Source organism: Rhinopithecus roxellana, chromosome 6 (genome assembly GCF_007565055.1).
Source record: "Rhinopithecus roxellana isolate Shanxi Qingling chromosome 6, ASM756505v1, whole genome shotgun sequence".
NCBI lineage: Eukaryota > Metazoa > Chordata > Mammalia > Primates > Cercopithecidae > Rhinopithecus > Rhinopithecus roxellana.
In genome coordinates this window covers 61,085,935-61,100,029 of record NC_044554.1, presented here as the reverse complement: position 1 = coordinate 61,100,029, position 14,095 = coordinate 61,085,935, and the positions used below count along the sequence as shown (strand labels likewise).

The following is a 14,095-nucleotide window of genomic DNA, read 5'->3' as shown; positions in this document are numbered from 1 at the left end:
GCCCATTCTAAGGGTGGACAACGGAAGCACAGAACATGATATTAAGATATTACAGACTTCTGTGGGCCAGCAACGGCCTTCTCCTTGAAGGCTTTCTTGTTTGTTGCAGATGATTTAGCAACGATTTAATGCTGTTTTGCATTTTCCTTATTGTTGCACCAGCCAGCATGGAAAGAATGACAATACAGAAGAAAGAAGCTCAAAAGAGGACATGAAGAACGAACTTGGGGTGGGGGTAGCTAGAGGAAAAGTTATTTGTGGGCCAGAATCCCCTCTTGGAAAGCCCTGGTGGCCTGAGACAGAGCTGGGCCGCTCACATCCACATCCCTAGTGCCCACTCCATCCGGGATGGGGTTCTCCCAGTCTCACCATCACTTTGTGCCTGCCGATGAGGTTGGGGGACTCGCAGAGCAGCTGGACATCTGATACGGTCACGGTGCATGGCTTCTCCCCAACCAGCACAGTGTAGTTCAGCTTCACATTGCCCCCAGCCACAGGCGGGATCAGGTTCTTGCCCTGTACAGATGGGAAAGCCCCAGTTCCCATCGCAGAGTGAGGACCACAGCTACCAGCTGGCTCTCACGTCCTCCCACCTGGAGGTCCTATCCTGCTGGTGAAGAAGCCACCTTTGGTAATAAGTGCAAAAAGTATTCGTGGCACGACTACTACCATTGCCTCTTCCTCCCAGTGAGTAATCAGTTATCAAAGTACTCCTTTCAGCTTATGCCAAATGCAGCCTCAGAATCCTTCTCGATGCAGAGTTGGAGTCAGTCACTACCGATTGATTCAAGTTGTCATGAGCTTTAATTAACTTGTGACCCATGTTCCAAAGGAGGCCCTATGCTGTGGTTCGCACAAGGCTGCCTCAGAGGAAGCAGTGAGCCTGACCTACCAGTACTTGGACTTTCAGGACAATAAAAGCTTGAGAGTCAAATAGCCAAGGTGCATCTGCCTTCCCTGGATAGAACCGGCCCATAAAGAGAGTTTTCTTCCCAGTACAAACTCAGAGAGAACATTTATCACACTCTGGGCTACACTGCAACCTCTGCAAGAGATGCCGGTTGAAAAAAGTGACTGGAGTCTGCGACTTGAACATCCCCTTCCATGCAGCAGCCCCTCCTTTCCCCACCCCCACCTCCTACCACCCTCACTCCACCTTTAGGATGATGGGCGTGCCAGGCTTGAGCTCCAGGATTCCTGAGGGACCAAAGGCCTCAAACACTGGGTTGGGATAGTAGGTGAAGTTGGTCTTGTTGAGGATGAGCAGAGACTGGACGTTGTCCAGGATGAAGCCAAACTCCTCGGGCCTCTCTGTCAGGTCTGACTGGTGGTCAGGACCCAAAGCAAGGGCGGGCGCCTGGCAGGTCATCTCAGTAGCGTTCAGAACCTCACAGATCTGTGGGAGGAGCCACAGGGCAGAGCCTATGCAATATCTCCACATACCCACAGCCCCAGTGCATGTACCAGGCCTCCCTGGATGTCATCGGATAGCATGGGGTTGACAAGAGGATTAGAGATGAGTCAGGACCACACAATTGGGCCCTCAAGGAATAGGCTCTATAGCTTGCACCCAGCTCCGGTTTTGCCTGTAGTGGGTGTGGCAATGGCTAGGGTTGGAAGAATGAAAGAGTAAAGGTGTAAAACCCCGGGAACCCCAAATGTAATTGCTCCTCCATGCCTGTACCCCAAGAAGTAAAAATACCCTTATGTCTTCTCCCCCATCCCACTATCCGAGTATTCAAGGGTGTCACAGTCTATGGGTTATCAGTGTATGGGCAGGAAGTCACCTCAGTACTTGGGAAGACCCACACGTTCGTGTAGGTAACCTCCATGAACCCCATCAGCCCTGCACTCACATTGATGTGCTCCTTCCCTCCATGCTTGGCACGGATCTGGGGGTTCTGTATGAGGTCCAGGTGGGTCCCCCATACGGCGATGGGTGTGTTTCCACTGAGCAGGAAGAAAGAAGGAGGCGTGTAAATCATAAGTTCAGGAAGAGCAATGGCACACTACAATGATGACTGACTGAGCTACAACAATAAGGACAGTGACAACCAGGCAGCAGGGTAATGTTCATGGGGACAAGGATGACAAGCTGACTGCATAGTAATGAGGACGAGCATCTCGGCAGCCAAGGGGAGGACAGTAATGACCAGATGTCTGTGGCCATCCTTTGCTGAGTTTGTTTGGAGCATGGACCCCTGTGGAGGCCCAGTCAACAGCACAGCCCCCTTAGCTCTCCAAGACCTTTTGATTTGTGCCAGCTGCTTCTCTGCAACCCCTTGTTGTCTCTTCCTCCATCCTTCCCCTGGTCTTGCCAATCTTGGGACTTTTTAAACATTAGCTTTGGCCTCATGAAAGCCTCACTCCAGATTGTCCCCACCACATCCTCCAGGGGCTGAGCACAGTCTGCTCCCCCAGGGCAATCATTTTACAAGTTTCCATGTTGGAGGCTTTGATCAGGCTGAGATCTGGGAAAGGCAGAGGGTCCATGAATGCAAATGTGAATGCAAGTGAGAAATGCTCTGGGACTCGGGTCTCCTGCACCCTGGGGTGGCACAGGATCACTGACAGGGAGGACACAGGACTGCTGACAGGGAGGGCTTATGAGCTTCATCTTGTGTCGCTTTTCAAAAGAAACCTGGACGTCAGTACCCATCCTTAGGGCAGCTGAGAAGTGGGCATAAAGTGGTGGGCAGTACTGTAGTGGACTGTGTCCTCTGTGGGGCTACTCAAAGAAAAATGAGAAATAACCTGATCCCCAATCAAAGGAGCATCTTCAAGAAGAATCCTGCTATCTAAAACAGGCTTTAGCAAGTTAATTAGCTATAAGTTGATGAGTAAAGAATCCTTGACACACACACCCACATTCATTTCCACCCATCTATCCATCTGCCTGTCTTCATATTGCCAGTTGCTTCCCCCTCTCTCCTTGCTCGCATGCGCACACACACACACACGTGTGTGCACACACAGAGGAAGATTCCTGTGAAACTCGGAGAGGCTCCTGCACACATGACAGTGCTGTAGATGACCTTCCAGTGTGTAGCCATCTTCCCAGTCCTCTCAATCACCAATTTAACACACATTTATCAAACGCCCACCATCACTGTTCACAAGTAACCCAGGCGGCTCGTAAGAGCAGAGCCTCACCCCATCCTCAGACTTGATTAACTTAAAGAAAAGCCCTGGAGCTGGCTGGCAGACCCAGAACATGTCTGTCTCCATCCTCCCTCCTAGTGGGAGCATGATGCAGGAATGGCAGCTGAGTGCCAGGAAGGGTGACACCTCTATTTCTATGAGGATGACACAAAGAAGAACTGAATTATACCAGGCTGTGAATTTCACAGAGAGTTGCAAAGTTTGTTGACCAAGTCACAAAGGGCTGCATCAACTTCCTGGGGCCAAATCCTGGTATGGCTTTCTACAGACGACCTTCCCCTCTGTGCCTTCTGGTCTTCATCTGCCTTAAGGTCATGGCTAAAGCTCAGAAGGTTTGGGCCTTATAGAGTAACTGCTGAGGACGGCCAAATCTCATCTCAGCAGGCAAAGGCTGTCTTTCTTTTGGGCTTAAGGCAGGGGGTGGCAAGCTCTTTCTGTAAAGGACCAGATAGTAAATATTGTAGGCTTTACAGGCCATATGGTCCCTGTCGCAGTTACTCAACTCTGCTGTTATAGTGAGAAAGCAGCTATAGACAATACATGTATGAATGAGCATGGCCGTGCGCCAATAAAACTTTATTTACAAAAGCAGGTGGCTAGCCAGATTCAGCCCACAGACTGGAGTTTGCCGATCCCTGGATTAAAAAAAGATTGTTCCCTGGACTGGACACATTCCTGCTCTCTGCCTCAGCCTGGGGAGACCACTTCTACATGTACTTCCTGCTCACTCCCCCAGCCCCACACCCCTGAGAACTGAAGCAGACAGTGAGAGGCCTGGACCCAGCAGGGGGCAGGGGGAGGGGGCTGAGCCAGGCACTGCCCTGTGCATGTGCATCTCACTTCAGTCTCTCAGCTGCCTATGCGAGAGTGGACAGATGAGGGACTCTGGCCCTAGGGAGGTGAGATAACTGTTAAGGTCACCGGGCTGGTAAGCAGTGGAGCTGGGCTGAGACCCTTCCCACGCTGCCCCTGTTATAGTGATTCCCCAGTGATCTCTGTGAGCCTTGCATGGGGTGCCCTGTATAGCATCTTCTCATTCCCATGTGCTATCCAGGGCCTGGAAAGGCAGACTCATGCCATGTGCCTACCCCTTCTCCTCTGATGGGAGACATACCACTCCAGGGACCCTAGAGATCCTGGGATTTCAAAATCCCTGGATGAATCGCTGAATAGGCAGAGGCCCAGGAAGAATACCAATTTGCTCAAGGTAAATGAAGGTCCCCAAGTCCCTGCCCCAGGGCCTTTCTATACCAACATTCCAATGCCTGGTCCCTTCCCTCTGAGACAGGTGTTCAGTGCATCTGGCTGGGCACTGGGAAAAAGCAGGGAACAAGACCTAAACTCTACCCTTGAGGAGGTTGCAGCAGAGGGGAGGAGAAATGTAAGCAGGCAGCCAGGAGCAGAGAGGATGGGTATCTGGATGGGGCCTCCAGGCTCAGGACACAGCTTCTCCCACGTAAGCTGACTACAAGGAGTAGTCAGGCCTGATCTAACTCCTTCTTCCACACCCCTCAGCCTGAAGGTGGGACCAGGATTAGCACCTATGTCTACCAGAAGTGAGAAGAGTAGCCTGGCACCCCCAGCAGTCACTGCAGCATGAGGACATGGCCTCTAGCACAGTGCCTGTCCCAGAACTGGGGAAGGTGGGTTCTTGCTATTATAGGAGCTTGGCCTCCAGGCTGAATTTGGCACAGAGTTGCTCTCAGTGGAAGGAGGGAGCCACAGTAGGAAGGTCTGATTTGGGGGTATTTGGAACCAATTCCAGTTTATCAGTTCCCCAAGTAGAACTGGGCCCCCAGAACTCTCCTTGGCTTTCGAGAGTCAGGGAAGGGAAACAGAGATGCAGGAGCATTAAGGTCTACTTGGGCCAGCTCCTACCTGATGATGCTCCATTCTGGTTCAATCCGCACGATGGTGGGGTCTTCCACATACTGAAAGACCAGGTCCTGGTGGATCTTGGCCCTGTCCACCTGCACCGACACCTTCATCTCTAGCACCTCATCTGAGGATGTGGTGTTGCAGACAATGTAGGATGGAGATCGCCTGGAGGGCAGGAAGACACAGCATTGGGTGCCTGGTGTTAAGGAGGATAGAGGTCCTGAATTAGGGCCCTCCCACACTGCTCCCTGCATGTCAGGGTGCTCAGAGGCCATGGGTGGGTGCTCTCAGATAGAAAGCTGGAGATCCGGTGACAAAGACTCTCTCCTTGGCCAAACTTTAGACAGGTTCCTCTGAGCCCTCTTTTCAACCGGGCCTCATCCCTGGTCTGTCTTTGGCCTGTCTAGCCTCGTTTTTTAGCAAGAATCTGGCTAAGTCTGTTTGGGGAGAATCCTCCCATACTTGATATCTGATCACCCTGGCCTGCCTTCAGCAAGAATCATGTTAAGTTGGTTTAGCAGGAGTCTACCTACCTTGATGTTTCCTCTTAGTGATTTTTCATTCACTGAGCCCCTTATTCTGCTCATTGGCTATAAACCCCCTGCTGTCTTTGCAGTATTTGGAGTTGAGCCCCATCTATTTCCCCTGTTGCAGTAGTCTTGACATCAATTGCAATCGTCCTAAGTCTTTCTCGTCATTTTAACAAGTGTCAGAATAATTGTTTCTTTAACACTACTGATGCCAGGCCTGGCCGGGTCTGACTTGGGAATTATCACAACCCTCAGCATAGCTCTCTCAGGGAAAATCCTCTCTCTAGAGAATCTTAGGCCAGCTGAAGGAGCATCTCCAGCCACTTTGCCTAGTGTCCTTCACTGAATGCACCTCCTGCCTTGCTCTTACCCCCTAGGCTCCAGTTCACGGCAGGTGTGCCCTTCTGGGACTGCACAGTGGGACCAGGGGATGCAAGGTCACCTGGCCTTGTAGGCTCAACCTCAGACACTGGGTTGCTGTGCCTATCATCTCTGAGAAGGTCCAACTGGCTCTGCAACTCCCAGAGTGGATCTGACCCTGGTGAATGGGCTTTAGTTGTAGATTCCAAATTGCATTCTGGGGTATCCTAGGGTTCTGCAGAGTGGGTACTATGGGGTCACCAGGGTTAACTGATGGGCCATGAAGCATATGGGGCCCATCCAGGGAAGGGAGGGCAGACAGGTCTCCAGACTGAGCCCAAATTCTCTCCCAAAGAGCATATCCACTTTGTTAGGCAGGAGGAGTACTTCTAAGCCATAAGGTGATTGAAACCACCTTTGCAAAAATTATGGCAGTGAGGAAAGTCTGACATAGAAAAATTATTACAGTGCAAGTCTGACCTAATGGACCCTATCTTGCTTTTCACCTCCAAGCTACCCTTGTCCATTCCTGGGCACAGACCAAGCTAACTATAGGAGGAATTTAGTTTATAGTTTAACTTTGTAGCAAAGATGATAACAGCCTTTTCCTTAAACAAACCCTGGGGTTTTCCTTAAACAAACCCAGGCTCTTTCCCTGGGGACCAGAGAGCCCACCTTTGAAAAACTAACAAATTAGCCACAAGATCAAAAATGATGACACAGGAGGCACATAAGCAATCAGAGGCCACAAGATTCCAGATGTTCCCAATTGCTTCTATGGATAACATCACTGTTGTAAAACCTCAGATCACTGTTGGAGATACTTTTCAGATCCTGAATTCTGATTGACAAGCTGGTACCACCCAGACCAGTAATGTGGCTCAACTAGTTCTGCGATCCCACCCATGAACTGAAGACAGCAAGAAAATCCTGGTTCAACTTTACACAATTTCATCTCCAACTCAACAAATCAGCATTCCCCACTCCCTAACCCCCTGCCTGCCAAATTATCTTTTAAAAAGTCCTAGTCTCCAAATTTCCAAGGAGACTGATTTGAATCATGCAACTCCCATCTCCCATTTAGCTGGCTCTGTATTGACTAAATTCTTTCTCTATTGCAATAACGCTGTCTCAGGAAATTGGCTCTATCTTTGCAGCTGGCAAGAAGAAACTGCCAGGCGGTTACACCCTCCCAACTCTCTGCAATAAAAACAAAACTACCCTGAAGTGATTTACCTGTCTAACCTTTCCCCCTCTGGTGCTGCAGAAAGGGGCCCTCTGAGTTACCTGTGGAAGAGACAGGGCTGCTTCCCGAACATCACCACCACATTGCTTCCAGCATTCAGGTTGGTGCCTGTGATGGTCACTTGGGTTCCCCCGGACATGGGCCCCCGGCTGGGCTTCAAATCTGAGAGAGTCAGTGTCTGTGTAGAAAGAATGTGGCCTGAGACACAACTGGGAAGGGGTGGAGGAGGCTTCTGGGCAGGCATGAGGCAGCACCCCACTCCCCCAAGCAGCTTTCTGGAATCTTTGGTAATAGCAGTCTCCCAGAGAACCAGGACAGTTTTCTTAGGCTTGTATGGATAGGTAATGTTTCAGACCCTGAGAGTTTGCATACCTACCTTAGTACTAATAATACTAATAGTTGCCATGTACTTATTTGTTAAGTGTCAGATTGTATGTCTTCATAACTATACATATATATAATTTATATAATATAATATGTATATGCATACATATTATATGTATATCCCTATACACATACATATATAATTTAATCACCAATCAATTCTATAAAGTAGGCATTATTATTTTACAGAAGAGATTTAGAGATGTTAACTTAGTTTTCTAAGGTCACAGAGCTAAAAAAATGGCCTAACTGAGATCTGACCCCAGAGCTCCAGTTCTCAACCCCTTTCCAACCTACAGCTCTGTTCTTGGGTGGCAAACTGTCTCTCCCACAGGTCTCTACAACGAGCTGCCCAAAGCACCCAGTGGCAGAGCAATGGGAAGTGAGAGCCCCAGGGAAACTCAGAGAGAGAAGCAGAAAAGAGTCAGTTGCTTTCAAGGGCTGCCCCCAGCCCTCTGCCAGAATGGGACCAGTGAGAGGTCCGGGTTGGGGGCAGGGCAGAAAAAAGCTCTTGACAGCTGGGGATTTGGAGTTGCAGTTTGTTCTTTCATTAGCATTTTAATGGAAAAACTTTCCTCAGTCCCAGGTGAGAAGTCTGTATCTGCATTTAAATGAAGATTTCTCTCTCCCTTCCCCAGCTACCTCCTCCTTAAAGAATTCAGCACCAAAAGTCAACCCTCCAAGTTCCTCGGAGCAGGCTGACAACCTCCCCTTGGAGATGCTTTGATAGGGAAGCTCCAGAGCTTCCCTATCACCTGGCACATGCGCCTCCAGGTCCAGGATCAGGGCACACAGGTGGGGAGACACACAGACCACAGTTTCTGACCTGCCTCACCAGGTCCCAGCACCCTGTCTCTGGATCCCAGGTCTAGCATCCCTGTAACATGAGCCAAGCCAAGGAATAGCTTGTCATTTTGGCTCAACTGGAGACCAGGAAGAGGATGGGGTGAGGCTGCGGAAAGAGCCCTCCTTTCTCAGCTCTGCCTGGATCTCGCTGTGTGACTCTGGACAAGACATTTCACCTCTCTCGTCAACAAAATCAAGGGGCTGAGCCAAAAAGTGGTGATCTCCAAGGCTCCTGGGAGTTTTCTTGTTCTGTAACTTGCAGTACCTCTTCAAATGGTACTTGTGCCCCACCTTAAAGGAACCCCACCAACATTTCCCAGAGAGGAAAGGAGAGAGAAAGAGAGAGAGACAGAGAGAGAGAGAGAGAGAGAGAGAGAGAGAGAGAGAGAGAGAGAGAGAGAGAAAGAGAGAGAGAGAGATAGAGAGAGAAAGATTGTACACACAGGCTTCGATGCAGGGATGGTCCTAGAGAGACAGAGTTGAACTCAGGGAAGTTAAAATAGATGGGTATTGGTGCTCCCTGGCAGCCTGTGCGTGAGGGTTCTTAAAAGCGGTGGAAGTCAGTAATTCCTGCAGGTGTTGCTGGGGCACTATCAAGGGGCTCACTGGTGGGGACAGGATGTTATGGATACATGTTTTAGAGTTGTGAGAGGCTATTAATTATTCAAGTCATGCTTCATAAATATTTCACAGTGAGTTTGCACGGGAAATCAAATTCTGCATTATTTGCCACCTCCTTCACTTGGAATGGAGGTGGAGGGAAGGGGGAAAGCATTCACTGCATGGAGACCTTTAGGAACAGCTAGTGACAGCCCAGAGTGCTAATCTGGGGCCCCTTGGCCTTGGTATTTGGTTTTTGGTGAATAAACCCACACATTGGAGTCTGGCCTGATTGTCGGAGAGGACAAGTCTTCCCTCTAGCCTTGGTACTAAAAAGCATCTCTCCAACATGCCCCAAGTCCTGGGGAAAGAGTTTCCTGGCTGTCTCAGAACTCCAGAGGAGCTAGGGACTTCTGTGTAGGGCCCAAAGAGTGCACCTGTAAGCTTCCTGGTAGACGAGAAGGTCATGAGGGCTCGGAGACTCTGGAAAGTGTGATAGACAGGGTTCTGTTCCTTCTCAACCCCTGCAGAGACTCATGGGGACCTCTGTCCCTCACTCCCACCTGGAATCCCTAGAAACTCTGTGCGAGGAATGGGGTGGGCCTCAATGACGCAACCCTTAAATGCAAGGGGCCAGAGAAAGAGACCAAGGTCCCTAGCACTATTTCTCCTCCCTAAAAGTCTTCCCAAGTGAACATGTGGCACCAGAGACATTCCTCAAAGATGTCCCTTAAGTAGAAAAATAACACAAATCTTTCAGCTGCAGGGACCCACCAGACCAATGCATATTTGCCTGAGGCAACCTCTGTCATCTGTTCTGACCTGCCTCTGCTTCAGCCTCTCCTCCTCACCACCCACCCTCTTCCCTCTCCCTCCTGTTCCCATCTTTTGGTGTACTACCTTGTCAGACCTTATACTGGGAACAGCCTCCCACCACTTCAGATCCACATGGAAAATTATATTATATTTGTATTATACAAATCCCATCTTTCCCTCCAGCTTCTTCTAGGAAGCCTCCCTTAATACCCTAAATTCAATCACACCCCTCTGCAGGGTAGGAACAATCACACAGGCAAGACTGGACCCTTCCTGAGGGCAGATGGGACTTTCCAATGTGTAGCACACAGGCTCATTATAAGAACAAAAGCAGAGAGCTGAGTGCATTGGCACACGGGAGCCACACAGGAAACGCCCTTTCTCCTAGGTCAGGGGGCCTCAGCTCAGCTTGCATCTCAGAATTACCCAGGATCTGTAGCATTGGATTTAATTAGTCCTGGCAGGAGGCAGGGAGAGGTCCAGGGCATTTTGTTTAATGCCCGTCCCGCCCCAGGAGACTCTCCTGTGTCGGGAGGTTTAGTGCTGCCTATGCACTGTGGGGCTCCCAAAGAAAGGAGGGTCCTGGGCTGATCTTTGATGGAGCCTCAGCAGTGGGGGCCTGGCTGGAAATGCAGAGCAGAGGCAGAGAGTCTTAAAGGAAGCATCAGCTTAATGAGGCGGAGGTGACTTTCGCCCTGTCCACTGTGTCCTCCAGGGTCCCTGCCAAGGAACCCTGCTCTGGGCAGGTGGCTGGCCAAGGCAAGTAGCTCCCAAGACAGATTGGTTTGATAAGAGGAGCAGGGCGCAAAGAGGACCCCCTGAGTGGTGTGATGCAGGCAGATGTCTGGAGTCCCAAGAAGTGGGGTGGGGCACAGGGCCTGTGGGTATCCACAGCTCAGGCCTGTGCATTCACAGACCGAGGACGGGGTCCTAAGCACAGCTTTGACGAATAAGGGGGATATGGCTCACGCAACCAGGAGAAGGAGACAGAGAAGGTAAGGTGGCAGACAATGCAAAGTCTGGCAAAATAGGATTGAACGGGGAAGCAGATAGAGGAGCCTGGACAATGTCTTACAGGGAGGGGGAGCCTTGGCTCTTCTCAAGGTGGAAGCTGACATGATGGTAGACGGATTACAACAGAGAAAAGCAAGGGAAGGATTTAAGGAGGCCATTGTTATGGCAAAGAGAATGGGAAAAGGAAGACTCCAGGACATGGTGATGGATTGATGTCAGGAATGAAGGGATGCTGAGCCACAGCCCAGCAGGATTGCAGGCCTAGGGGATGGACCACTGATGGGAATGGGCAAGAGAGGAGGAAGCACTGTTTATGGGAGCTGACAGCCTGGGTGGGCCACATGGAGATGATGGCTGGACAGCCAGGTGGTGGTGGCCTTGATTGAGCCACAGGAGTGAGGGGCCTGACTGGGGATGCAGGGCAGAGGCAGCTAAGGTTCAAAAGAAGCATCAGCTTAATAAGTTGGAGGTGGCTCTAGCCCTGTCCACTTTATCATTCAGGATCACTGCCAAGAACCTCAGGATGGAAAGCTGCTCTGGGCAGTGGCTGGCCAAGGAAGTCCAGTGCTTGCTTTGGCCATGCAGCAGTTTCCTCCCGTTTTACTTTGGCTGCCAGGAAATTTCAAAGCCAGATTTCTTGCCCAATTTTAGGAAATACCTGGCGAATGTCATCCCTCCTCTTTCCATCTCTCTCTCTCTCTCTCTCCCCCTCTGTCTCTATGTCTATATCATATACTACATACATACACACACACACACACACACACACACACACATATACATATATGCATACTTTATATACAAATATATATACATTTCTCATTAGTTGTCTTAATGTCTACTGGGTTCCCCTTGGAAATTCTGTCATATGCTTTCAGGAGAAGGTGGCAGGTTCAAATCCTAAACAGATAAGGAAAATGACTCTTCCATGAACCCCATTATATGTGCATGTTATTCTCATTTTATGAATTCCCATGTGCATTCAGTGACAGCCAACGGCATCCAGGGGGTGTTTGGCCCTCAGAGAGCAGAGACGGAGCAGATGCAGCTGCGGTCCCAGTCATGGTGCCACACTACACTCATGTTTCTCTAAGGTTTGGCCCTGACCACATTCAAGTCTGTGTCAAGTACTTGAGCTCAGTTGCTTTCACCTCCCCTTCTAGACTGTGGGCCTCCTGAGGGAGATGTTGTGTTGGAACTTATTCCTCATCCTAACCCCCACAGCCAGAACCATCAAGTCATAAAATCCAACTCAATTAAACAAGCACTCATTAAATAATCTAGTGAGAGGCATTGTGTAAGGAGATCAATGGCTGTCAGTTGAAGAAGGAAGGAGGAGGAGGAGGAAGGAAGATGAGATAAGGAGGGAGGGAGGAAGGAAGGAAGCAAAGAAAGGAGGAAGAAAGGAAGGGAGGGAGAAAGGGATCAAGGAAGGAAGGAAGGGAGAGAGCAAGGAAGGAGAGAGAGAGGGAGGCAAGGGGGGAAAAGGAGGAAAGAGGGAGAGAGAGAGGAAAGAGAATGAATGCCAAATTCCCTATGACATATTTCAGGGCATTTGATGGCCAGGCATAAAATCCATCACTTCAGGCTTCCAGCTTCCAAAAGTAGCTCAGAATCATGAGGAAATTATACCACTACAGCTGTCATTAATCTGAGAGGTTTAGTTTTTAAAATGATGGGTGTGAGCGGCAGGGAGTATGTTCATGTCTCCACCATCTCCATAATCACAAGGCTGAGAGATTCCAAAAGCCTCTGTCCCATAGAACTACTTGTCAGCCAGCCTTTGATGAGAGGTTCCAGGCAGGAAGGAATTTAAGGACTTGGAAGAGATCCTCAGAGAGGCCATGGAATGGGGAAAGGGGTGGTAGGGTGAGAGAGGTGGGGGCAATGGTGTGGGTAGAGGGAAATGCATTGGGTATGCAGGTGAGTGGTGGGCAGGGGTTAATGAGGTCATGAAATAGGGATAATGGTGAGTGGGTGCTATGGTTTGAATGCATCTTCCAAAGTCATGTCTTGAAAGTTTAATCCCCAGTTAAACAGTGTTGAGATGTTGGACTTTTAAGAGTTGATTAGTTCACAAGGGCTCTGCCCTCATGAATGGATTAATGTTACTATCACAGGAACATGCTTATTATGAAAGAGGGGGTTTGTTATGAAAGGGAGTTCCACCCTCTCCGCTCTTGCTCTCTTGCATGTAGTCTCCTGACTTTTCACTTTCTGCCATGAGGTGATGCAGTAAGAAGGCACTTGCCAGATGCAGCCCCTAGATCTTGGACTTCTCAGCCTCCAGAATAAGGAATCAAATAAATGACTCGTCTCTATCAATTACCCAGTCTCAGACATTCTTCTATAGCAGCAGTAAACAGACTAAGACATTGGGGTGAGGGAGAAGTGTGAGGGCGATAGGATGGCACAATGGGCCATGAGTGTGCAGGGACAGGCCAGAAAATGGAAGCAATGGTGGCAACCACAGAAATAATAAAACAAATGATACTAGAAGTCATAAATACATTGATGTAATTTTCCACAAGATCATGGGGTTGATACTATTATTATCCTCATTTTATAAATGAAGAAACTGAGGCAAAAACAAAATGTTGAGCAATTTGCCCATGTTCACCCAGTTAGTAAGTGGAAGAGCCAGGGATCAAAGCCCAGGAGTTGCCTTGTGAAGTCCAAGCACAAGGACTTCCTGCCTACCGTGCACACTGCCTGCCTACCGTGCCACACTGCCATGCACCCATCTGGGGACTCTGGGTCCTGAGAGCTAAAGCATCTTACTTGAAACCACACAGCCAGGCACAGCAAAGTCTGGATTTGAATCCAGGTCTTCCAGACTTCAAAGGCTGTGTTCTCACTCACTAACAGACAGGATTCTCATGAACTGAGGGAGGTTGCAGGGCAGGCCCTTGCCCTGCGTTTGCCCACAGAGCTCTAGAGGGGCCCAGCAATCATGGTAATGAGCTCTGTGGCCTTTACCCAGCCAGATCACTGCTGGTCAAGACTCACCATGAAGTAATAGAGCTGCGAGGACCGGGCCATGAATTCAGGCCGACACACAGCCACGCAGATCTCCACGAAGCCTGCGTGCTGGCTGGGCTTGGCCTCCCCCATCTCACACACGATCCTGCAGGGAGGATAGAAGAAATTCCATGGGTCACAGGACTTCCAGCCAAGACCCTGCACCCCACAGCACCTACCCAGGTCCCTTTCTCCACAGTAGGATCTCAGGGATGGCCAGATAGGGGAGGAAGGAGAA

The 14,095-nt window shown here is 49.8% G+C and overlaps 1 protein-coding gene across 1 annotated transcript in view; it reads right to left on the bottom strand.

Moving 5' to 3' along the window:
• PLXNA4 (plexin A4) overlaps positions 1-14,095 on the bottom strand; it is a 522,503-nt gene that overhangs the window by 55,933 nt on the left and 452,475 nt on the right. Inside the window, exons 14-19 of the mRNA XM_030933215.1 lie at positions 13,846-13,963; positions 7,218-7,354; positions 5,041-5,205; positions 1,857-1,950; positions 1,157-1,396; positions 370-516 (exon numbers count right to left, since the gene is read on the bottom strand). Of these exons, the coding sequence (XP_030789075.1) occupies positions 370-516; positions 1,157-1,396; positions 1,857-1,950; positions 5,041-5,205; positions 7,218-7,354; positions 13,846-13,963 (901 nt within the window). The remainder of the gene's footprint in view (positions 1-369; positions 517-1,156; positions 1,397-1,856; positions 1,951-5,040; positions 5,206-7,217; positions 7,355-13,845; positions 13,964-14,095) is intronic.